Here is a 24,539-nt window from a genome sequence, read left to right on the forward strand (position 1 = left end):
AACAACACGTTCAAACTCATTTAAGTCTTGTCAGCCTGCAATTGTAGCAGCATCAGCCGATCTAACAACTGCACCAGACACTTGTTGCCTCATATAGGCGTTGCCGACTACAGCGCCGTATTCTGCCTGTTAGATATCTCTGTATTTGAATACGCGTGCGTATACCAGTTCCTTTGGCGCTTCAGCGTTTTTCCTAGTGTGAGATTTTTTTATGATATACGAAATTCATTCACTCATTAAATGATCATCTGTAGGGTCCATGAAGAATGCGATACATCTGGGATGTAGAATGAGTGAACGCGTATACTATCTGGTCAAAAGTATCAGGACACCTATTGGTGGACATTAAGATGTGGTGTGTTCACCTTTCGTCTTTATGGCAACTTCAACTCCTCTGGAGACATTTTCAGTGAGGAGTCTGAATGACTGTGGAAGAATGACAGCCCATTCTTCGTTCAAGAGTCTAAATCAGAGAAGGTAGTGATGTTGGACGCTGGAGTGAAGTTAACTTTCTAAGTCATTCCAGCGTGGACCCACTGGGTTCCATTTAGACCTCTGGATAGGCTGGTCCATTTCAGATATGTTAGTGTCCACGAACCACTGCCTCATAGAAGCTAATACAATCATCGTTTCCGAACTGTTCCTCTAGTGCCCACAGTGCACAATAACCTAAAACCCTTATTTTCTTCGGTACGATAAGAGGAGAACTCTCTAACCACGAAAAACACGTCCATACAATAACATCACTTCTTTCGTACTTCACTGTTCGCACTACAAATGATGGCAGGTAACTTTTTCTTTTACATTTCCAGTTCACAATAACAGCGCTGTTGAGTTCGACGGCTTTAGAAGGGTTGAAACGTCCTTGACGGATTTGTTACTCACAAGGGAACCTGCCCATCGCACCCCCCTCAGATATAGTTATGAGTTGGCACAGTGGATAGGCCTTGAAAAACTGAACACAGATCAATCGAGAAAACAGGAAGAAGTTGTGTGGAACTCTGAAAAATTAAGCCAAATATACAAACTGAGTAATCCATGCGAATGATAGGCGACATCTGGGATAGAGTCCACTTCGCCGGCACGGTAGCTCAGCGTGTTCGGTCAGAGGGTTACGTGCCCTCTGTAACAAAACAACTGAGTTAATCGATCAACAACGAACATAAACGGATGTCTTACGACGTCCGCCCCGAGCAGATGTAACGAACAAAAGTGAACAAAATGAGATTTAAAAAAAAAAAAAAAAAAAAAAATGGTCCCGTGATTAGCGTGAGCAGCTGCGGAGCATGAGGTCCTCGGTTCAAATCTTCCTTCGAGCGAAAATTTTAATTTTTTATTTTCAGACAATTATCAAAATTCAGGCACTCACACATAATCAACTTCGCTCTCCAAAATTCCAGGACATGTTCAGATTTACTTGGACATATGCAGGATTTGACGGTCTACACACGGAAAAATTTGAAAACGTTAAAAACATATGTTTTAACAGAGCACAAGGAAAAGTGAGCGACTGTGAAACTGTTGGATTCATTTGTTGCAGTTTATGTGACAAACTCTTATGTTTTCATCACTTTTTTGGGAGTAATTATCACATCCACAAGAAAACCTAAATCGGGCAACGTAGAAGAATGTTTTTACCCATTCGCCAAGTGTACGAGTTATGTGGGTCGACAACATATTCCTGTCATGTGACGCACATGCCGTTACCAGTGTCGTATAGAATATATCAGACGTGTTTTCCTGTGGAGGAATCGGTTGACCTATGACCTTGCGATCAAATGTTTTCGGTTCTCATTGAAGAGTCACGTCCTTTCGTCTACTAATCGCACGGTTTTGCGGTGCGGTCGAAAAACACAGACACTAAACTTATTACAGTGAACAGAGACGTCAATGAACGAATGAACAGATCATAACTTTGCGAAAATGAAGAAAAATTTTTCGCTCGAGGGAGACTTGAACCAAGGTCCTCTCGTGCCGCAGTTGCTCACGCTAACCACGGGACCACGGCGCTCGTGCGATCTGCTTATGCTTGATGTTGGCTATCTTCGCATGGACTACTCAGTTTGTATATTTTGTTTATTTTTTTATAGTTCCACACAACTTCTTCCTGTTTTCTCGATTGATCTGTGTTCAGTTTTTTAAGACCTATCCACTGTGCCAACTTATAACGAAATCTGAGGGGGGTGCGATGGGGAGGTTCCCTTGTCAGGTGATATCTGGTGATCTGTCCACGCTCGAAGTCACTGACTTTTACTGACCGACCCATTGTGCTGTTAGTGCTTCTGTACTGGCAACACAGTACTACTCGCCTTCCTTCGTTGGCGCGTCTTCACCTCTTGCGACATTCATTGATCAATTCTGCATTATATAGAGTTGTGCAGATATTCTGATCAGATACTGTACACCAATGAAGTGAATGGAACTGATAATCTGTCTCTATACTAACAAGAAACTGCCACTATACATTATACAACTTAGTTCTATTCGTTCTTGCGTCAGCCACATGTCTTCAAGTAAATTAGAAGGAAAGCTGTTACTTTCAATGAACCTGCTGCCCAATTAGTTACTGTACATAGCTGCTATTGATGTGCTATTGCTAGCTTAATATTTACTCATTAAGTTTTTCAAGGAGAACACTTATCTACATTTATATAGATCGCTCAGTCAGTTCCCATGACTTCTCAGTCATCTCTAAAGCATGTGAACAAGTGCATATGTAGTTTAGTATAGTATAGCATATGTGGTTTAATGGAAGAAAATTTGAATTTAGCACATATACTGTAGAAAAAATCACAGAAATAAATACAATTAAAGAACAGAGCCATATAATTGTAAACAGAAATAGCTACATCCAAAACTGCCAAAGAATCACAACAGATCTCATATCCAAATAAGTACAATTAAATATAATTGTCACCGCCAGACACCACACTTGCTAGGTGGTAGCCTTTAAATCGGCCGCGGTCCGTTAGTATACGTCGGACCCGCGTGTTGCCACTATCAGTGATTGCAGACCGAGCGCCGCCACACGGCAGGTCTAGAGAGACTTCCTAGCACTCGCCCCAGTTGTACAGCCGACGTTTCTAGCGATGGTTCACTGCCAACTTACATTATCATTTGCCGAGACGATAGTTTAGCATAGCCTTCAGCTACGTCATTTGCTACGACCTAGCTAGGCGCCATTATCAGTTACCATTGATATTGTGAATCATGTACCGTCGAGAGCGACGTTCATCATTAATGGATTAAAGTTAAGTATTCCACCAGCTACGTCCGTTTTTCTAAATTCTAATTTCCTTGTCCTGTTCCAGACCTCACGCCAGCCTGCGTGAGCTAATACGCGTGCATTTCGGCCTCCTTTAGTAAAACGGTATTGGCTCTCCTGCCAATCACAACAGTACGTATTACAGATCACCCAAGATGCGTAACATGAATCGACGAAACATGTCTCGTACTGAAGAATAAATTTCGGTTGCAAGAGACAGAAATTTTCTTATCTTTATCATCAAACATAACTGAAGTTCAAAGTTCATTGGCATAAAATATTATTGAGCCCCTTTAAAGAGAACTATCGTCGATTCGGAGTCTTGTCCTCCTCAGTGAAAGCGTGAGTCGGCGCATGGCAACGTAGAACCAAATAACTTTGGCTACGCGACTATAAACATTGATATATATCCCTTGCTTCACACGGGAATGATACAAAACACGAAATCAGTACAAAATACACTCCGCCATACACTGCACGGTGTTTGCGTAGAATATTTCGTTCGTTTCAAGCAGGAGTACTAACGACAGCGTCATCTTCAGGTCACGTCGCGAGTACTACGCTAGGAAGCTTATGTAGGCTTATCAGCTTTGTAGTACCCGCTGTCAGCTTACTTAACTTACACTTAGCCCATGTACTTAATATTACAACATCGCATATCTTGTTCTTTTCATATTTTAAAAAAATTAAAAACCGAGACAAAACCTGTTTTACTCACTGTTTTACAATCCTCATTCGGTGGTAACAGAAATAAAGTATTGTCCGTTGTAAAACCTGTGCGCTGAGTTTTAGCGAGGATAGAAAAGCTGCCACCTTTTTCTCCTTCGAAGCCAAATGCTGGGTTACGAAAGATTTCTTCGGCAGAAGTTTTCGTCATAGCTACCTGTAGCTGGAACACCAGTTCCTTACCTGGGTTAACATCGATCACGAATGTAGATTTCCTGAGAGTCGTCAGTTCGGTAGATTTCGTAATCTAATTAGTCAGCTGTTTCACCAAGAGCTGCTCACCTGAACTGGTTGTTACACTAATTGCGCTGCTTTGCTTTTATATTTTTCTGCTGTCAGTGTTACGATTTATTGTCAGGCAGGCGTCGACACAATACAGATAGTGCTCGCAGTGAATTCACTGGGCAAGTAAATAGGGCAGATCATTAGTGACGGATATGAAGTAACGACGGATATGAAGTAACGAAACTGGGATATAGGGGAAGCACGGAAGAAGTATATCAGGATGGTCAAACTAGTGCGTAGACGCCGCTCCCCCTTAGTAAAGTGCCTTGATTACGACGTCAAAAAAGAGAGAGAGAGAGAGAGAGAGAGAGAGAGAGAGAGAGAGAGAGAGAGAGAGAGAGGGGGGGGGGGAGGGGTGGAGGAGGAGGAGGAGGAGGAGGAGAGAGGCACGAGAAGACCGGTAGGTTTGATCAACGCAAGAGTATTAGGGAGACGCTTTGTGAACTCAAATAGGAATCCCTGGACGGAAGGCAACGTTCTTTTCGCAAAACACTACTGAAAAAATTTAGAGAAGTTGCATTTGTGTTTGACTGCAAAACGATTCTACTGCCGCTAAGGTATATTTTGCGTAACGACTACGAAGACAGGGAAAGTAGAATTCCTATGGAGGCATACAGACAGTCTTCTTCCCTGACTCTATTTGCAAGTGGAACAGGAAAGAAAATTAATTGTAGTGGTAGAAGGTACACTCCATGAAGCACCACAAGGTGACCTGCGGACAGCATACGTAGAGTAGATATAGATGTGGATGTAATTCCAGAACTGAATTAATTTTTACAACATTCAGTTTCCTGGGTCACAAGTAATGATGTGTAACGAACTGTAAGTATAAGGTATTTAATTTAAAAGTAACTTTTTCTCTAATATGCCTCTCATACAATTTCCACTAGTCCGAGCATATGACTTTGGTTCAATAGACATTTTCTATGGTTTTAATTTTTTTACCCTCTCAATGTTAAAAAACAACAAAGTCTGTATTAAACTATACCCGGTCAGATTAAAACTGCGTCCCAGACGGAGATTCTATCTCGGAACTTTTGCTTTCCGCGGGCAAGTGCTCATCGACTGAAATGCCCGCCAGGACTCGCGACCCATCTTCCCCACCTCCCCTTATATCGCCCTACTTACTTACAAGCATCAGAAGTTCTCCTGCATGACTTGTCGGTCTAGCACAACCGAAAGAAAGGATAGTATGAAGAACTGGCTTAGCCACGGCGTAGGCGATTCTTTCCAGAATGAATCTTCCATACTGCATCGGCGTGTGGGCTGATTAAGATATCCTTGAAGATTAAGACTGTATGCCGGAGGGAGACTCGAACTCCTGTGTAGTCTGGAGGGCAGGAAAGAGGAACTGGCGGAAGTAAGGCTGTGAGGGTGCGTCGCGACTCTTACTGGATAGGTCGGTCGGGGAACATTTATTTGCAAAAGGTAAACGTTTCGAGCTCGGATATCGATCTGGGCAACAGTTTTAATCTGCCATGAAGTTTCAAAACCTTTAATTCAGACTGCAAAATACACTCTAAAAGAAGTATGTTGTTGATGAAGGTTGCGGAAGGAATCAAGCTCTACTTTTATCGTGGTTTCTGTAGATAATTCTATACCAATGAAGGTGTGGCCCGTGTGCTAGAAGATACAGCTGATTTTCTTCCCTATCCTCATGCATGTTCGTACTTCGTCTCTAACTACCTCGTCTTCGACAGGATGTTAAACCTTTGCTTTTGTTGCTGCCCGAGGCCATTATTTTCCATGGAAATAATACCCCTTGTTTGCACGTCGAGCGGCAAAAGTAAATAAAACGGTATTTTGAGTAAAGGATCTATTGGGAGCACAGTAAAATAAAAATCTTCAACGACGAATAAGAATTCCAAATAAAGCGGCGCCTCCTGTGCTCTGGCAGTATTCTTATGAACGTGGTAACTAATGTCTTACCACTGGGGCATAGATGTAGAATTAATGTCGGAGCAGAGGATGATTATTGAATTGAGCATTTTATCAAAAACAAATGACGTTATGTCACTAGACTTTTGCGACATTAAGATATGAAATCCAATTAAAGTCACAGATGCTGAAACCTGTAGCAGGCTGTATCGCAAAAATTGGAAATAATGCCTAAAACTGTGATCTGAAAGTCAGACGATCCTCACCATTTTAGGTGTTTCTCGTTGAGGAGGAGGAGAGGAGGAGATTAGTGTTTAACGTCCCGTCGACAACGAGGTCATTAGAGACGGAGCGCAAGCTCGGGTGAGGGAAGGATGGGGAAGTAAATCGCCCGTGCCCTTTCAAAGGAACCATCCCGGCATTTACCTGAAGCGATTTAGGGAAATCACGGGAAACCTAAATCAGGAAGGCCGGAGACGGGATTGAACCGTCGTCCTCCCGAATGCGAGTCCAGTGTGCTAACCACTGCGCCACCTCGCTCGGTCGTTTCTCGTTGAGAACACTGCCGCAAAAGGAGCCTACGTAAGACGCAACACCCCCTTTATTCCGGGGGCGATTGCACGTATCGGCATGCAGTTTCCGGCAAATCATAGAGGACTATGGGGCACATACGTTGGTACATGCACAATAATCACAACGTTTATATTGTCCGAGATAATGAGGCAAGTATATGTTTTTTAAATGGGACGCTATACTTTTTTTACTATCATTCGAACGCTCCGGAAAAGATACGTATAGTGATGTAACGCATGTTGCTATTGTGATTCAAACTTTGCTTAAAAGAGGGCGGATGAGGATTTATCTACGTAGCGTAGGCCGTGCATGCTGCATAGAGCACGACAAGTCGGCCTGCGGGTCGCGCGAGGCGTGTTTACAGTCTGCAGCCGCTTCCGACCGCCTCACCCTTCAATCGTAGATTATTTCCCAGCGTCTTTTAATCGAAGTTTGAATCACAGTAGCAACATGCGTTACATCACTATACGCGTCTTTTCCAGAGCGTTCGAATGTTGGTAAAAGAAGTACAGCGTTCCATAAAAAAAAAAACGTGTACATGCCTCGTTATCTCGGTCAATATAAACGTTGTGATTATTGTGCATGTACCAAAGTAGGTGCCCCATAGTCGGCTATAATTCGCCGAACACTGCTTGTCGATACGTGCAATCGTCCCCGGAATAATGGGTGTGTTACGTCTTACGCGACTCACCAATTGAAGTATGAGTAAAGACATCGTACGTGAATTGTTTGAAACCACTCAGAACATTGAAGCAGAGGGAGAATATATTTTCCTATGCTTCCACTGCGGCCGTTTATTTTTAGGAACACAGTGAGCAACAGAATTCCACCGAAATTGTGACAGAAGTGCAGATTCATTTCCGTTTGATGATTTAACATTTCCTTTCCTCAGAGGAGCATCAACAGTGGATAGTTCAGAATAACTCCTAAATTTCTCTTGCTACCATATAAATGTTCGCTTCTTTAGCATAGAGGAGTTGATACAACTTCAGCTCACTAACATTGTTATGCTTTTGGAATTTCAAGAGAATTCTGATTGTAGTTAAAATTATCTTGTAAAAGATCATTGCCAGTATAAGGAAACATATACTTTTCTCACTTAGTTTGTTACATACCAAAAAAATTTTCCCTTTCATCAGGTATCAGCGGCCTTAAAAAGTATTTTGTTCCATTGAAAAGGCAGTAGTTACTTCTACCATGACAGTAAAAACGGTTTGCATATCATCCACATGTCAAAAAAAAATTTTTGTGTGCTATCATTTGCCTAAAAGTCGTTTTGATATCCTAAAACCTTTACGAAATTTGATAGATATTGTGAATGAATTATTCTTGCTGTAATGCAGTTCAAGCGAGCGGCAGAGAGCATACCACATAAAATACAGTTTCTCGAGGTTGGAGAATGATATAATCCTTCCCTCAAATGTAAAGAGAAATTCAATATTAGCAACATTTCATACACAGCAATGTATAACCTTATGTGCACCAAACATAAACTCATGGCTACTACTATTTTTTACTGCGAATCATCCGAATTTTGTGCAGTGATTACCTAATTTCCAAGTATCATAGTAATTAACTGACCTATGAGGCTGTACGTAACGAAAGAATCAAAAATTTTTTGCAAATAGTTTCTGAATGATCGTTTGGGAAAGATTAGACCAGCCAACCTGCACATGCCTCCATTGTGCGGATTAGCGTGTCGGCCACCTGCCATGCTGAAGTGGGCAAAAAATGTTTTTATCATTCTGGCTAGGCAGGTGGCGTCTGTCCGCCGCCGTTGGTGGAGCCACCCGGCTGCCACTGGGTGTTGACCCAGTATAACACTGGGATATTCTCCGTGCTGTTTCGTGTCGCCCAAGCTGGCAGCCACTGCACAGGTAACCCACTTTCCTTGTGTGCACAACCGTTAAGTTGAGTGTTGCGCTACAAAGTTTCTGAATGAAGAAAAGCTGCAAGTGGATGTATGCGAGAACTTTTGTGTTGCTTTTCAGAGGCCGACACTCTTTCTACAGGACTTGGTAGTGCACGCAGCCAACGGCCTTGGCTCAGTGGTAACACCGGTTCCCGTCAGATAACCGAAGTTAAGCGCTCTTGGGCGTGGATAGCACTTGGATGGGTCACCGTCCGGGTTGGCTGTGGCAAGTGGAGAGGACTCAGCGTTTGTGACGCTAGTTGAGGAGTGACTTGACTGAGAAGTAGTGATACCAGTTACGAAAACTGACAACGACCGGAAGAGTAGTGTGCCTGTCCCTCTGTATCCGCATCCAGTACGCCTTAGAGCTGAAAATAACACGACAGGCGGTTGGTACCATTGGGCCTTTAAGGCCTGTTAGAATGGTGTTTGTTTTTGTTTTTGGTAGCACACACGGTTCGCGAATAAACTACCTCAGGGCAGGAGTGTAATGAGCGTCCAAAGAATTGTGATTAAATGCGGTTATTTTTTGTACTGACTATCTCTTTATTGCAAAATGTTATTAGTCAACATCGAATCTTGAGTTGTTCTGGAGAAGGCGTTTGGATTAACTGTAGGCACTGGTGCTGAAACGCAAATGCGAGTGGAAACTTACCTTCAAGTCCAGCGAAAGCTTCAGGATCGATGTGAGTGATTTGGTTGCCATCCAATTCCAGTGAGTTCAGCAGCGTCAGGTGGGAGAAGACGCGACCCGGCACCTCCTTCAGCATGTTGTGCGCCAAGCCCAGAGAGTCCAGACTCCTCAGCCCTGCAGGCAGAATGGAGAAACTAAGATAAACATATCTTCCGGCCTCATTAATGTGGTCCGTCAGTACTGGTGGACACTTCACCATTGACAATTAAATTTGGAGGGATACTGTTTACAACGAGTAGCTGTTCAGAGCAGTTTTATTTTGATTATAGCAAAGATCAGTTATACTCTTGTGTGTGTCTAAATTGCGACTCTAAAAATAATATTGCTGTTGTGATCTGCAGTCCGAAAATTTGTATGATGGAACTATCCAGGGTAATATACCTCAACATTCCAAAAAAGTTTCTAGACTGGATTAATAAAAAATAGAGAAACGTTAAGATAGCTATAATGTTTTGGGTGTTCGACATAGTCTCACTTGCCCTCCTCCACTCCACACGCACAGAAACTTCATACAACCATGTGAAACTGTCAGAAAAGTCTTTCTTTGCGATTTGTGCAATTCGCTCCACACACTGATTTAAATATCGTCTATGTCGTCAAAATGTTCTCCTTTCATATGAATTTTTGCACTTTTTCGTTTTTTAGTCGTTTGTACTGATTACACCAAAATCACTCGTGACGTCTTTTTTTCAGAAAAGAACTGTCCGCGTATTGCATCACAATCAAGTCACAGGAAAAATCCACTCGTCGCTGTTTGATCAATAGGCAAGTGTGCAGGACAAATATTGCCCACGTTTTTCTCTTCTTCAAAACGTTCTGGAGAATTTCTTGAACATTTGTTTTAGAGATGTTGCTCCATGGCGATTTTTGATACCATAACGTTGACAAATTAGCCACATGTTCACACTTCTCACTCCCAACTGAATGTTCATACACACAACTTCTGTTTTATTAGTTTAAGCTGCCACCGTACTTATTACGCTGACATCATTTATACACTAGGAATAAACTCAGTCTACGAACTTTTCGGACACACATCTATTTCAAGCTACGTCTATTTGAAACTGCTTACTGTAGCCAAACTCGGTCTTCCTCTGCAATTTTTTTCCCTCCAGAACTTTCCTCCATTACCAAATTGAAGATTCCTTGATGCTTCAAGATGTGTTATATCAACTACTCCTTTCTTTTAGTCAAGTTATACGAGGGCTTGTTTTCAATCTCCCATCACTTTTGAAAAAAAAAGGAAGATCAGTAATATTTTATTTGCAACGTTCAGCTACACCTTGCAGCTGCTTCTTTACATAGTCGTCATTTCGACATAGACATATGTCGTAGCATCATACCAGCTACCCAATACCTTCGTCATAGCCGCCTGTGCTTTCCGCCAATTCCTTTGCTGGTCTACAGCTCGTTGTCTGTGCCAAAATGCTGTCCTCAAAGCCAGTGGCTCATGTGAGCGAAGAGATGAAAGTCAAAGGGAGTCAACTACGGTGGGTTATCAAATATTTCCCGTCGAAAACTGTGCAGCAGCGTCGTTGTTGCTTGCACCAGCAGTGTGCGAAGGACCACTGTCATGAAGAAGGAAACACGTGACGGTCATGTTATGTGGGCTGCATGAAATGAGGCGGAATCCCTCAGCAGGCACTTCATACATGATGGAAGGCTCTATTGTTCTTAGCATCTCTACATGTTCACTGTCCACTCATAACTCAAAAGTGCCATGTTACGCGATCGATGGGCGTACTAGAGACACTGTACAACACATCTGCACAAAGCTTCATAACATTTTTACTGTGGTTTTAATTCTGCGATCGATCTGAGGTTGACAAGAAATAGTCTTCATAAGCAAAATTCTTTTATTCGCAATTAGATTTAGTACTTTCTAAATAGTTATCTGATCTACCTGTCTCATCTTCAATGTTTGAAGAAGTTCGACATTTCAAAAGCTTCTATTCTCTTCTGTTCTGAGTTGTTCATAGTTCACATTTCACTTCTTTACGAGGGTACAGTGTACACAAATACGTCCAGAAATGACTTACTAACAGTTAAACTTATGTTATAGTAGTAATTTCACATATTTCCGTTTCTCAAAAATGTTTGTCTTATTGTCTACCTTTTATACACTGCCCACCTCGGCCTTCGTCAGTAATTTTGCTGTCCAAATAGCAGAACACTTTAGGGGACTCATTTTCTGTGCGTGCGTGTTTTGACGTTTCTTTGATCTCCTGTCTGCCTGTCTGTGCATTTTAAAAGGCCAGTTCACATATCTGACCCGTAAAGAGTAACTAGGTAGTGTGTGATTCCCAGCAGTTGAGTCAACAGGTAAGGCATGCATGTACACGCTGGTAACAGCAAGACAAAGGAAGGGGTAACTGCTGGATATGCCACTTTCCAGATCGCCAATAGGCCCTTAAGCCCTCCCGTCTGGACTTTGAGAGGTGTCACCTAAGGTGTGACCAGTCACTTAACGCGAGTTACTATTCCAGTCTCAGGAACTCCCAGAGGAAATGATCGCATCATCGGCAATAGGAGGGGATCGAATCACAATGACCACCTAACCAATTCTCTCAGCCTTGTCAAACAACCGGAAAGAAATAACGAAATAATATCTTTTCGATCAGCACCTTGCTAATGAGTGTTACGCGTGGAAGAAGGTAAGAGTTTTGTTAAGGTAAGTCCATACATCATTCAGTAAAATGTGGACGCAACTGCAAGTTCAGTGAAGTAATTATGTCGCCTACGAAATGGAACTTTCCTAATCGGGACAGTAAGTGCGCTCCAGGCCCAAAATCCTTTAGAAGCTACACTCACCTAGGAATAACCGATTCGAATAGAAGCCCATCGCATACTGAAATACTCACTCGGTTTTGTTACCACTTGGCTGCTTGATGGGCGGACCAAGGGGCGAATCTAAGAATATCTGTATGATTAGAGCGTAACAGCAATCAATAAAGTTACGAAGGGTGTAGACAGCGAATTTACGTACTCTATTTCTCACATTCGATCGAGTGGGGCAGCAGAATGTGTAAACTGCGATAGAGAGCGAGACTGCACGCCCATTTCCCCAGTTTCATTAACTCCACAGGAGACCACGCCGCTTTGTCGTGAGAATGCCCTGTGTATCTCGATAAGCGGGATATTCAGGAGATCTGAGTGAGAACGAGGGTTTCACTTACTGTTGCCGAGCAGATATTTGTCATACGGAAGCATCCATGACACCGTCCGTCAGTTAGGCACTGTCTTGGCCTATAACAGGATATGGCCAAACAGTTCTTAGATCATCAGCTCAACATCACAATTTTAAAATCCCTGAACGCGTATTGGAACATAATCCATCTGATTCTGAATCGCGTATTCAAACGTATACAAAACTAGACGTTCCAAAGCTGCCAAGGAAGTCGCCAATAACGAAACTACTATCTGCTATTCTTTAATATAGCCATTCTTTGATGGAATGTATGCAGCATCAGGTTTCTTAGGGTAGAACTGCAGCTGCTAGTAAGTTCAGAATCCCCCACACTTTTTGGCAATACATGGTTCAAATGGCTCTGAGCACTATGGGACTCTACATCTTAGGTCATCAGTCCCCTAGAACTTAGAACTACTTAAACCTAACTAACCTAAGGACATCACACACACCCATGCCCGAGGCAGGATTCGAACCTGCGACCGTAGCAGTCCCGCGATTCCGGACTGCAGCGCCAGAACCGCTAGACCACCGCGGCCGGCTTGGCAATACATCACGACCTTCCTCCCAGAGAGGGAGCTATGCCTCACGGGGGTGTAACGAGGCTCATCCGAGACAACGTCCATAGCCAGATCATGCCATTGAAATATTCGGCTCTCCTGCTGTCCATATTTTACTTCCCAGAATTATATTTCCGCTTTACGAAAACCACAGACCCCCGTCGCTCGTCCTTACGAGGGCTGATATACTAGAGCTTATCGCCCATCTCACAACACCTTTTCTTTGTGCTCGGTCACTGAAATGACCACCATTCCATCTGGGACTCTTCTAGAGCGTGTGTAGCGGGCCTGCCCCTATCAGGCATTCTGGACCAGCTTAATATCGCTACCAACAACACAGGCGAACCTACATTTCTTTAAGATTCTGAACATTTGCTATCGCACCCGCCTCTCTCTTTCTGCAGCTCACAGCTTGCTCACCGTCTAGAGTTGTCTATTGTGCAATCACACCTTCGAGCAACCATGTCTGATGCGTAATTCACGTGGTGAAGCACGTACAATCCATGCGTAAAACGGCTTGGCAGCCTTGTAAAACTGACTGGAAGCTTTGATCTACATTAGTGACCTTTTACAAACAACAATTACGCAGCAGTTACGTCCAGGTAGAATACATTACGAAAGTGATCCTCTCAGCCACTGAACGTTCCACTTACCGAACATTTTCCCTCATGTGACAAACCCCAGACCCATGGTGGACACAGTGTAATGTCCCCACAGAAAATACCCTCTACAACGCACCAATTAATCATTGTCAATCAAACAATCCACATTCATTCACTTTGGAAAAGTATCTGATCTTCTCGTAACATACGCGGCGACAGCTCGACGACGCCAAAGTATTTTCTAGTGCGTTTATTCTTTGAAATAACAGAGATGCATATATGCATTCTCCTTGGTTGTTGGAGTGGTAACTAGGACAGCTTCTGGAGTATCTGTTGAGGGATTGACGTGTTTCTGAGAGATACATATTTTGCTATTCTTCTCGCTAAAGCGAGCCAATTAACATTTTTGCCACTAGCGGTTTGTTTGAAGAGAAAGGGACTGTAAACGGAAAATAATTAAGACGTGGAATCACCGGAGATCTGGACACGTAATGGAGATGGATTGAATACACAATTTCCTTCATAAATAAGGTTTGTGACCTTTTTTTTTGTTCTGGAGTGAATGAACGAATGAGTTTTTTCTGAATCATTTGATGATCACGTTGGCCCTGTAATTAGTGGGGAAGTTTCAGCTGTGTCGAAGAGAGCCTGCAATCACTGAGTCTGTGTTAAATCGTCCAAAAAGGCTTCGTACACATCTGGAATTCGCAATCTTTCGTAAAAGGAACAAATTGTCCACACGATTGATTCTCCCGACTGAATGCAGTGTTTAACAGTGTTAAAATGGCCAATCCGTGACAGGACACGTTTTTGGACGTTGCTAAAATAATTTTGTTCTTTGTTTCATGTCAACTACGACGAGCTAACCTAACTGACGTTTGGAAAAGAGAGGAAATACTCGCAGATGATATAATTGGATCTACAAATAAAGCCGAAAGACTGCACGCTGGACGCACAAAAAAGGCCAGATCTATGTTTTTAATGTTAAAGCTTGCTAGTATAGTTGAAGTATACGCTTTTCTGTTTAGTGATATTTGATATTTGAACATTGATTAATTGTGTTCATGTTAGATGTGTTTTGATTGACCTGTCCCAGTTGCATTTATCTGTATATGTACATTAAGAAAGTAAACACAGAAGTACTCTTGTGTGAACGGAGTTACGTATAGTGACAGTAGAAGGGAGTTATATATAGTGACAGTAGAACATTTATATGGTTTTAACTAGGGCAATGTTTAGGATGAGTCAAGCAGAGCATAGCAGCACGCAACAGCCTTCAGCTGTTAGCACTGGTAATAATGATGCAGTAAGAAGTGTTGTAGGACCGATGGCTACAGATAGCGCAATAGAACGCCCTGTAGACACGGCTGGAGGTTTAACAGCAAGTACGCAGTATGGATTAGATCCATTGGTAATTATCATGAGACAGATGCAGATGATAACCGAGAGCATGAATACTTTGAAAACCGACATTAAAGCGAAATTAGCCTCAGTTACTGAAGGGCAAAATGATTTGAATACGAAATTAGCCTCAGTTACTGAAGGGCAAAATGATTTGAATACGAAATTAGCCTCAGTTGCTGAAGGGCAGGAAAATCTGAAAACCGACATTAACGCGAAATTAGCCTCAGTTACTGAAGGGCAGGAAAATCTGAAAACCGATATTAAAGCACAATTAGTGACAGTCACTCAAACTCAAGAAGAAATGAAATTAGTCCAGACTGAGATTAAGCAGCAGTTACAAGACAGTTTTTCCGAATTAGAGCAGCGGATAGAGGCGAAGACCAAGGAACTCTAAGATCAGGCCGAAGAGACGGAAGGAAAATTAACTACACAAATAGAATTGGTGAAAGCACAATGTAAGGAATCTACTCACCGCGTACGTGTCGAAATGAAGGAGTATGTGGCTATTAAGATAGATACTGTACGGGAACAAGTGGAAATGGTTCCGCAATTAGTACAAAAGCAAGACGCCATGTCATGTGCAATTTCGCAACTTCCTGAATTGGCACGTACACAGGCTAACCTAAAGGAAAGCGTTGAACATCTGACAGAGCGTCAAGACGTTATAGACCACCAAATTAACGTATTAACGGGTAAATTATCCGAAATCACATTAGAAAACAGAAGGATAATGTGTGAAAACGTTGAGCAAAATGTTAAGGCAGCATTTCAGAGTTTATCTGGCAAACAGGAAGAGAATTTGTTTGCGAAAGGACTTGTGGAGATGCGACAGCAGTTAGGTGCTGATTTGGAGCATTGGAAACAAACGATAGAAGAGTCGATCCGCGCTTCACAACAAAGCTCAGAACAAATGAATACAGGGCAGCAGCAGAAGTTGGCAGCGACTATAGAGCCAGTTACTGCCCATTCACACACAATACCGATTTGTGTAAGTAATTCAAACATTAAATTGCCACAAGCTGGTTGTTCGCATGAATTTTTATCTAACGGAGATTACGAAAGCCTTTGCCATGCCGAAGAAAAAATGAAAAAGAATCGGCAATTCCAGATTTTTAACCCTGACAAAAGGGGGGTTCATCCAATTGTTTTTATTCGAAGTTTCAGAGGAGTGCTACCCAGAAATTGGTCGGAGTGGCAGAAGATCAGTTTTGCTACAGGATATATACAAGGTTCGGGAGCGATCTGGGCCTCGGACATGACTTCTGTTTGCTCGACATATGACGATTTTGAGAAGGCGTTTTTAGCAAAGTTCTGGTCAGAAGGGGTACAGGAACGCCTAAGGCAGGAGCTGTGCTACCCAGAGCCCTTCTCCTTTTCGAAAGGAAGCCTTAGAAAGTATTTCGAAAAATATATAAATAAAACGAGATACTGGGACAGACCTATGCCCTTGCCAGACATAATAACCATACTTAAGGCAAGACTACCAACTAGCATCCGGAATCAATTGATTTACGGGAACGACAAAGACTTGGAGTCGTTCCTCACGACGTTAGACCATATAGATATTATCGAAGAGAACAACCAGAAAGCCCATAATAACAGATTCCAATATAGGGAGATAGAACCTCCGCCAAACGGTAGGCAAGGTGGAAGTATGTGTTATACCAATGGCGATCAATCGACACTTAAAGGGAATGAACAGAGATCGTTAAATAATGGAGAAACCCCTCAAAATCTCAATAGTAATCCCGGCAATGATCTTGCGAGGGGCTATTCAAGGAACAACAGGAACGGGAAAAGATACAATCCCGTGTGGGGGAACGAAAGAAATTTCAGATCCCAAGCCTGGAATAATAACAATAATAGAAAGTGGAATCAACCGGGGGGAATGAATTCAAATAGCCAACATCAGTGGGGACGGACATCTACGAATCAACCGGTAATTACTGAAGTGACGGATGATGTCAACCAGCAGACAAATCAAAATCCAACAAACTTGTAAGGACCCACTCGTGCCCCGGAGGAGCGATCAACAATTGGTTGAGGGGCAACAGGATATGTGTACCCATGCTAACGTATAATGATGGACGATTACTGGCAGATGAACGAACCGAAGACTTAGAACCACAAGATGAGGATAAGGAACAGGTGGCAGTAGCCGAAGTGCAAGTCATTATGGAGACCATGCCTATAGTGGCGGTTTGAGACACAGCTGCAACCACAAATGTTATTTCGGAGGCACTATTCAACAGGATCAGAAATATAAGACGAGTACCAGTATTTTCAGTTCATGATTGCAGAATAATAGGCGCCGTTGGGGCTCGATCGGCTAATGTAAAGGTGCAGTCACTACTTGGTGTGGAATTCGGAAATGTAGCAATATTAAGCACATTCCTTGTTGTGAAAAATTTGGTGGTAGATTGCATTATCGCAGTCGACAGCCTACGTCAATACGGATGCAGAACGGATTTTAAAACAGGAAAAATTTGGTTGAATGTTAATAAACAAGAAATTGAGTTAGAGTTGTTGAGAAAAAAAGCCTTACGAGAAAATATAATTGTGGGATCAGTGTGCAAGTAATCAGGACGGCCCAAAATTCGAAAGAGCACGTAATTAATGAGTTCCAAGTCAAAGAAGATTTCGGTCAATTAGTGTTTGAAAAGTTAAATGAAGCCGACTGCATTATCGAAGATCAGAAGAAGCAGCTCAATGAATTATTATTAACGTATGAAAACGTTTTTGGTGAAAGGCCAGGAGTTATTAAGGGATACATATGCCATCTCTACGTTAAGCCGCACGAAACGTATTGTAGAACTCCCTATCCTGTTCCCTGGAGGTTAAAGGCTCAAGTTCAAAAGGAAATATTGAGCAGATATACAACAACATGCCCCACTCCTCCACTGGATATACACCTCATGAATTGATGTTCGAGGCAAAAGAAGAAAACTTCTGGACTGAACATATGCCCAAAACTCAGGAAACTGAGATGCCTTGGGAAGAAAAAAGAAGACAAGCCGTCATAAATATGACGCAAAAGGCTGATCAGAGAAAACAACAATATGACAAATTAATCAAGAAGGTACAGGCGTACCACGTCGGAGAGAAGGTACTAGTCAAAAGACATACCAAATCATCCTTAATAAAGAAGAGTATAAAGAAATGGGAGTTATTATATACTGGCCCATACATCATTCTACAAATTCCGACCCCTGGGGCTTATCTGTTAGCATACCCGGGATCTAACAAAATTAAAGGGTTATTTTCCCATAGCGACTTGAAAAAATTTAATGAAGATTAGAAGATAGGGAGGAATGGTGTTGTGAGTGACAGAGATGAACGCTCGTAAAAACATAACAATAAACTGTGTGTGCTTAGTGTTAGAAAACTTTAAACTGAAATAATTAATCAGTGACACAGATTGTAGAAATAGTGACTAACTATTACTATCGAGTGCTGTAAAGAAGATAGTTGAGATACGCTTCCCATGTGTTTGGGTAAACATGGAACTTTAGCATTGCTAATGTCCTCAAGTTTTATAAAGGATCTGAATGACCTTCAAGAAGAAAGAAATGTTTCCCGAAAATGACGCTGCATAATCAAAAGAGGTTCCCAGTGAATGTTCATATATAATTTCAAGTACACGCTTAGATGTGTAAACGTGTGAAGTGATGCGTTTAGGCAGTGAATCATGAGTGACGGTTAACGCCGCAAAAATAATTTCCCGCGCAAAACAATTGAAGTCGGCGTGAGAGTTAGAATCGATATAGACGACACAGATGTGCTTTGTAAGAGACTCGCATCAAACGCGAGGGGAAACTGATTGATGTTGAACTTCAAAAAAGTGTCATAATTAGACGTTAAGGGCTCTTGATTTATTGTTGAATGTCAAAAGAAACTAAGATTCATAGAATTAGCAGTTATTTAATGGGTCTTGTTCACTTTGGAATTTTGTTTGAAAATCCATTTCCATATATGTGCATGTATGAATGCCGGATTAATCAGAGAATAAATGAAAGAAGTGAATCCACATTCCTCACTACTAATAACTTTTACATTACAGCAATCAAGCGGAGAAATATATGTATTTAGGATAAAAATTTTATGAGTATAGATAAATGATATGACTTTTCAAGGAAATGATGGATTATGTCTTTGTATAAAATGAACCACACTTTCCATTATTCGATGATTTGAATCCAAAATCTACTGCAAGTTGCATGAATCCTTTAAATTACGAAGAATAAATCATTGACAGAAAATGTGTCAGAATTTTTGGACTTACAACCACAAGTGGTGATGCGAAGTCCAAAAGAAAATTCAAACTAGAGTAAATATTATGATGTTTTCGGCAACAGCATTAGTCAATCGATAAATGGAAACCTTAAGTCAATGGCTAAATTCCTTGCAGTACATCGTAAGAAAACGGATGCATGAAGCCATAGGGATTTTGTTTTCAAAAAGGAGAATCTTGGACGGTGCAACTTAACCAGTTCTTTTACAGGAAGAGTTTCCCTTTCGGTCATTGCTAATTCTTTTGGAATGAATGTTGCATGTGAAATCTGGTATCCCTGTCCCTTCTACTCTTCCCATTGTGGGCCGCGTAGAAGACCGACTACAAATGTGGACGTCGGGGACATGCAAGATCCGGGGGAGTTTCAGCACCGCAAGATATTGTCCTGGGAACAAGATCGTAAAAAAAAAAAAACCCTCGAGTTATTTATTGTAAAATTTTTTTTGGCTAGAGGCACAAATCACTCTTCTCCACATCGTTATATAAATCGATACCTATCTTTCATTTAGAGATTAATTTCAAAATTATTTTTTCTCTTCTGTAGGCTTTCCTATCTTCTATGTACCGTAGACTGGGGGTCTAGGCTTAAGAGGTTTTCCAAGGTTTCCCTGCTTAAGAAAGTTCCCGAATGGGTAGACCCTGATAATAGTTTCATGAAAGATCGTCTTCCTTGGTTGTGCACAGCAAACATAACACCTTGATGCACGTAAAAGCAATACAGCCGCGGTACCTGTCTCTTCATTTCGTCTGTTTTCAATGTTTCTTTTCTTCGTCTGGCTTAAACACAATTAATTTTTTTCAGTCGGAGGACTGACACTCATCACTTCCGGGTTACCCACACTAATAGATAGCTCGCGAAGTGTGTTAGGTAAATCAAAATTAGGCTCACAAACTTCGCTCGCTGCGAGGGGCATTGTAATGTCCCCACAGAAAATACCCGCTACCACGCACTAATTAATCATTGTCAATCAAACCATCCACATTCATTCACTTTGGAAAAGTATCTGATCTGATTTTCTCGTAACATATGCGGCGACAGCTCGACGACGCCAAAGTATTTTCTAGTGCGTTTATTCTTTGAAATAACAAAGATGCATATATGCATTCTCCTTGGTTGTTGGAGTGGTAACTAGGACAGCTTCTGGAGTATCTGTTGAGGGATTGACGTGTTTCTGAGAGATACATATTTTGCTTTTCTTCTCGCTAAAGCGAGCCAATTAACATTTTTGCCACTAGCGGTTTGTTTGAAGAGAAAGGGACTGTAAACGGAAAATAATTAAGACGTGGAATCACCGGAGATCTGGACACGTAATGGAGATGGATTGAATACACAATTTCCTTCATAAATAAGGTTTGTGACTTTTTTTTTTGTTCTGGAGTGAATGAACGAAAGAGTTTTTTCTGAATCATTTGATGATCACGTTGGCCCTGTAATTAGTGGGGAAGTTTCAGCTGTGTCGAAGAGAGCCTGCAATCACTGAGTCTGTGTTAAATCGTCCAAAAAGGCTTCGTACCCATTTGGAATTCGCAATCTTTCGTAAAAGGAACAAATTGTCCACACGATTGATTCTCCCGACTGAATGCAGTGTTTAACAGTGTTAAAATGGCCAATCCGTGACAGGACACGTTTTTGGACGTTGCTAAAATAATTTTGTTCTTTGTTTCATGTCAACTACGACGAGCTAACCTAACTGACGTTTGGAAAAGAGAGGAAATACTCGCAGATGATATAATTGGATCTACAAATAAAGCCGAAAGACTGCACGCTGGGCGCACAGTAAAAGGCCAGATCTATGTTTTTAATGTTAAAGCTTGCTAGTATAGTTGAAGTATACGCTTTTCTGTTTAGTGATATTTGATATTTGAACATTGATTAATTGTGTTCATGTTAGATGTGTTTTGATTGATCTGTCCCAGTTGCATTTATCTGTATATGTACATTAAGAAAGTAAACACAGAAGTACTCTTGTGTGAACGGAGTTACATATAGTGACAGTAGAAGGGAGTTATATATAGTGACAGTAGAACATTTATATGGTTTTAACTAGGGCAATGTTTAGGATGAGTCAAGCAGAGCATAGCAGCACGCAACAGCCTTCAGCTGTTAGCACTAATAATAATGATGCAGTAAGAAGTGTTGTAGGACCGATGGCTACAGATAGCGCAATAGAACGCCCTGTAGACACGGCTGGAGGTTTAACAGCAAGTACGCAGTATGGATTAGATCCATTGGTAATTATCATGAGACAGATGCAGATGATAACCGAGAGCATGAATACTTTGAAAACCGACATTAACGCGAAATTAGCCTCAGTTACTGAAGGGCAAAATGATTTGAATACGAAATTAGCCTCAGTTACTGAAGGGCAAAATGATTTGAATACGAAATTAGCCTCAGTTGCTGAAGGGCAGGAAAATCTGAAAACCGACATTAACGCGAAATTAGCCTCAGTTACTGAAGGGCAGGAAAATCTGAAAACCGATATTAAAGCACAATTAGTGACAGTCACTCAAACTCAAGAAGAAATGAAATTAGTCCAGACTGAGATTAAGCAGCAGTTACAAGACAGTTTTTCCGAATTAGAGCAGCGGATAGAGGCGAAGACCAAGGAACTCTAAGATCAGGCCGAAGAGACGGAAGGAAAATTAACTACACAAATAGAATTGGTGAAAGCACAATGTAAGGAATCTACTCACCGCGTACGTGTCGAAATGAAGGAGTATGTGGCTATTAAGATAGATACTGTACGGGAACAAGTGGAAATGGTTCCGCAATTAGTACAAAAGCAAGACGCCATGTCATGTGCAATTTCGCAACTTCCTGAATTGGCACGTACACAGGCTAACCTAAAGGAAAGCGTTGAACATCTGACAGAGCGTCAAGACGTTATAGACCACCAAATTAACGTATTAACGGGTAAATTATCCGAAATCACATTAGAAAACAGAAGGATAATGTGTGAAAACGTTGAGCAAAATGTTAAGGCAGCATTTCAGAGTTTATCTGGCAAACAGGAAGAGAATTTGTTTGCGAAAGGACTTGTGGAGATGCGACAGCAGTTAGGTGCTGATTTGGAGCATTGGAAACAAACGATAGAAGAGTCGATCCGCGCTTCACAACAAAGCTCAGAACAAATGAATACAGGGCAGCAGCAGAAGTTGGCAGCGACTATAGAGCCAGTTACTGCCCATTCACACACAATACCGATTTGTGTAAGTAATTCAAACATTAAATTGCCACAAGCTGGTTGTTCGCATGAATTTTTATCTAACGGAGATTACGAAAGCCTTTGCCATGCCGAAGAAAAAATGAAAAAGAATCGGCAATTCCAGATTTTTAACCCTGACAAAAGGGGGGTTCATCCAATTGTTTTTATTCGAAGTTTCAGAGGAGTGCTACCCAGAAATTGGTCGGAGTGGCAGAAGATCAGTTTTGCTACAGGATATATACAAGGTTCGGGAGCGATCTGGGCCTCGGACATGACTTCTGTTTGCTCGACATATGACGATTTTGAGAAGGCGTTTTTAGCAAAGTTCTGGTCAGAAGGGGTACAGGAACGCCTAAGGCAGGAGCTGTGCTACCCAGAGCCCTTCTCCTTTTCGAAAGGAAGCCTTAGAAAGTATTTCGAAAAATATATAAATAAAACGAGATACTGGGACAGACCTATGCCCTTGCCAGACATAATAATCATACTTAAGGCAAGACTACCAACTAGCATCCGGAATCAATTGATTTACGGGAACGACAAAGACTTGGAGTCGTTCCTCACGACGTTAGACCATATAGATATTATCGAAGAGAACAACCAGAAAGCCCATAATAACAGATTCCAATATAGGGAGATAGAACCTCCGCCAAACGGTAGGCAAGGTGGAAGTATGTGTTATACCAATGGCGATCAATCGACACTTAAAGGGAATGAACAGAGATCGTTAAATAATGGAGAAACCCCTCAAAATCTCAATAGTAATCCCGGCAATGATCTTGCGAGGGGCTATTCAAGGAACAACAGGAACGGGAAAAGATACAATCCCGTGTGGGGGAACGAAAGAAATTTCAGATCCCAAGCCTGGAATAATAACAATAATAGAAAGTGGAATCAACCGGGGGGAATGAATTCAAATAGCCAACATCAGTGGGGACGGACATCTACGAATCAACCGGTAATTACTGAAGTGACGGATGATGTCAACCAGCAGACAAATCAAAATCCAACAAACTTGTAAGGACCCACTCGTGCCCCGGAGGAGCGATCAACAATTGGTTGAGGGGCAACAGGATATGTGTACCCATGCTAACGTATAATGATGGACGATTACTGGCAGATGAACGAACCGAAGACTTAGAACCACAAGATGAGGATAAGGAACAGGTGGCAGTAGCCGAAGTGCAAGTCATTATGGAGACCATGCCTATAGTGGCGGTTTGAGACACAGCTGCAACCACAAATGTTATTTCGGAGGCACTATTCAACAGGATCAGAAATATAAGACGAGTACCAGTATTTTCAGTTCATGATTGCAGAATAATAGGCGCCGTTGGGGCTCGATCGGCTAATGTAAAGGTGCAGTCACTACTTGGTGTGGAATTCGGAAATGTAGCAATATTAAGCACATTCCTTGTTGTGAAAAATTTGGTGGTAGATTGCATTATCGCAGTCGACAGCCTACGTCAATACGGATGCAGAACGGATTTTAAAACAGGAAAAATTTGGTTGAATGTTAATAAACAAGAAATTGAGTTAGAGTTGTTGAGAAAAAAAGCCTTACGAGAAAATATAATTGTGGGATCAGTGTGCAAGTAATCAGGACGGCCCAAAATTCGAAAGAGCACGTAATTAATGAGTTCCAAGTCAAAGAAGATTTCGGTCAATTAGTGTTTGAAAAGTTAAATGAAGCCGACTGCATTATCGAAGATCAGAAGAAGCAGCTCAATGAATTATTATTAACGTATGAAAACGTTTTTGGTGAAAGGCCAGGAGTTATTAAGGGATACATATGCCATCTCTACGTTAAGCCGCACGAAACGTATTGTAGAACTCCCTATCCTGTTCCCTGGAGGTTAAAGGCTCAAGTTCAAAAGGAAATATTGAGCAGATATACAACAACATGCCCCACTCCTCCACTGGATATACACCTCATGAATTGATGTTCGAGGCAAA

The 24,539-nt window shown here is 41.7% G+C and overlaps 1 protein-coding gene across 2 annotated transcripts in view; it reads right to left on the reverse strand.

The window, feature by feature from the left end:
* Positions 1 to 24,539, reverse strand: part of LOC124789121 (slit homolog 2 protein) — a 642,438-nt gene that overhangs the window by 300,036 nt on the left and 317,863 nt on the right. For both annotated transcript variants that reach the window (XM_047256411.1, XM_047256410.1), the window contains one exon: positions 9,295 to 9,447. In XM_047256411.1, the coding sequence (XP_047112367.1) occupies positions 9,295 to 9,447 (153 nt within the window). The remainder of the gene's footprint in view (positions 1 to 9,294; positions 9,448 to 24,539) is intronic.

This window comes from Schistocerca piceifrons, chromosome 3 (assembly GCF_021461385.2).
Source record: "Schistocerca piceifrons isolate TAMUIC-IGC-003096 chromosome 3, iqSchPice1.1, whole genome shotgun sequence".
In the NCBI taxonomy this organism is placed as follows: Eukaryota; Metazoa; Arthropoda; class Insecta; order Orthoptera; family Acrididae; genus Schistocerca; species Schistocerca piceifrons.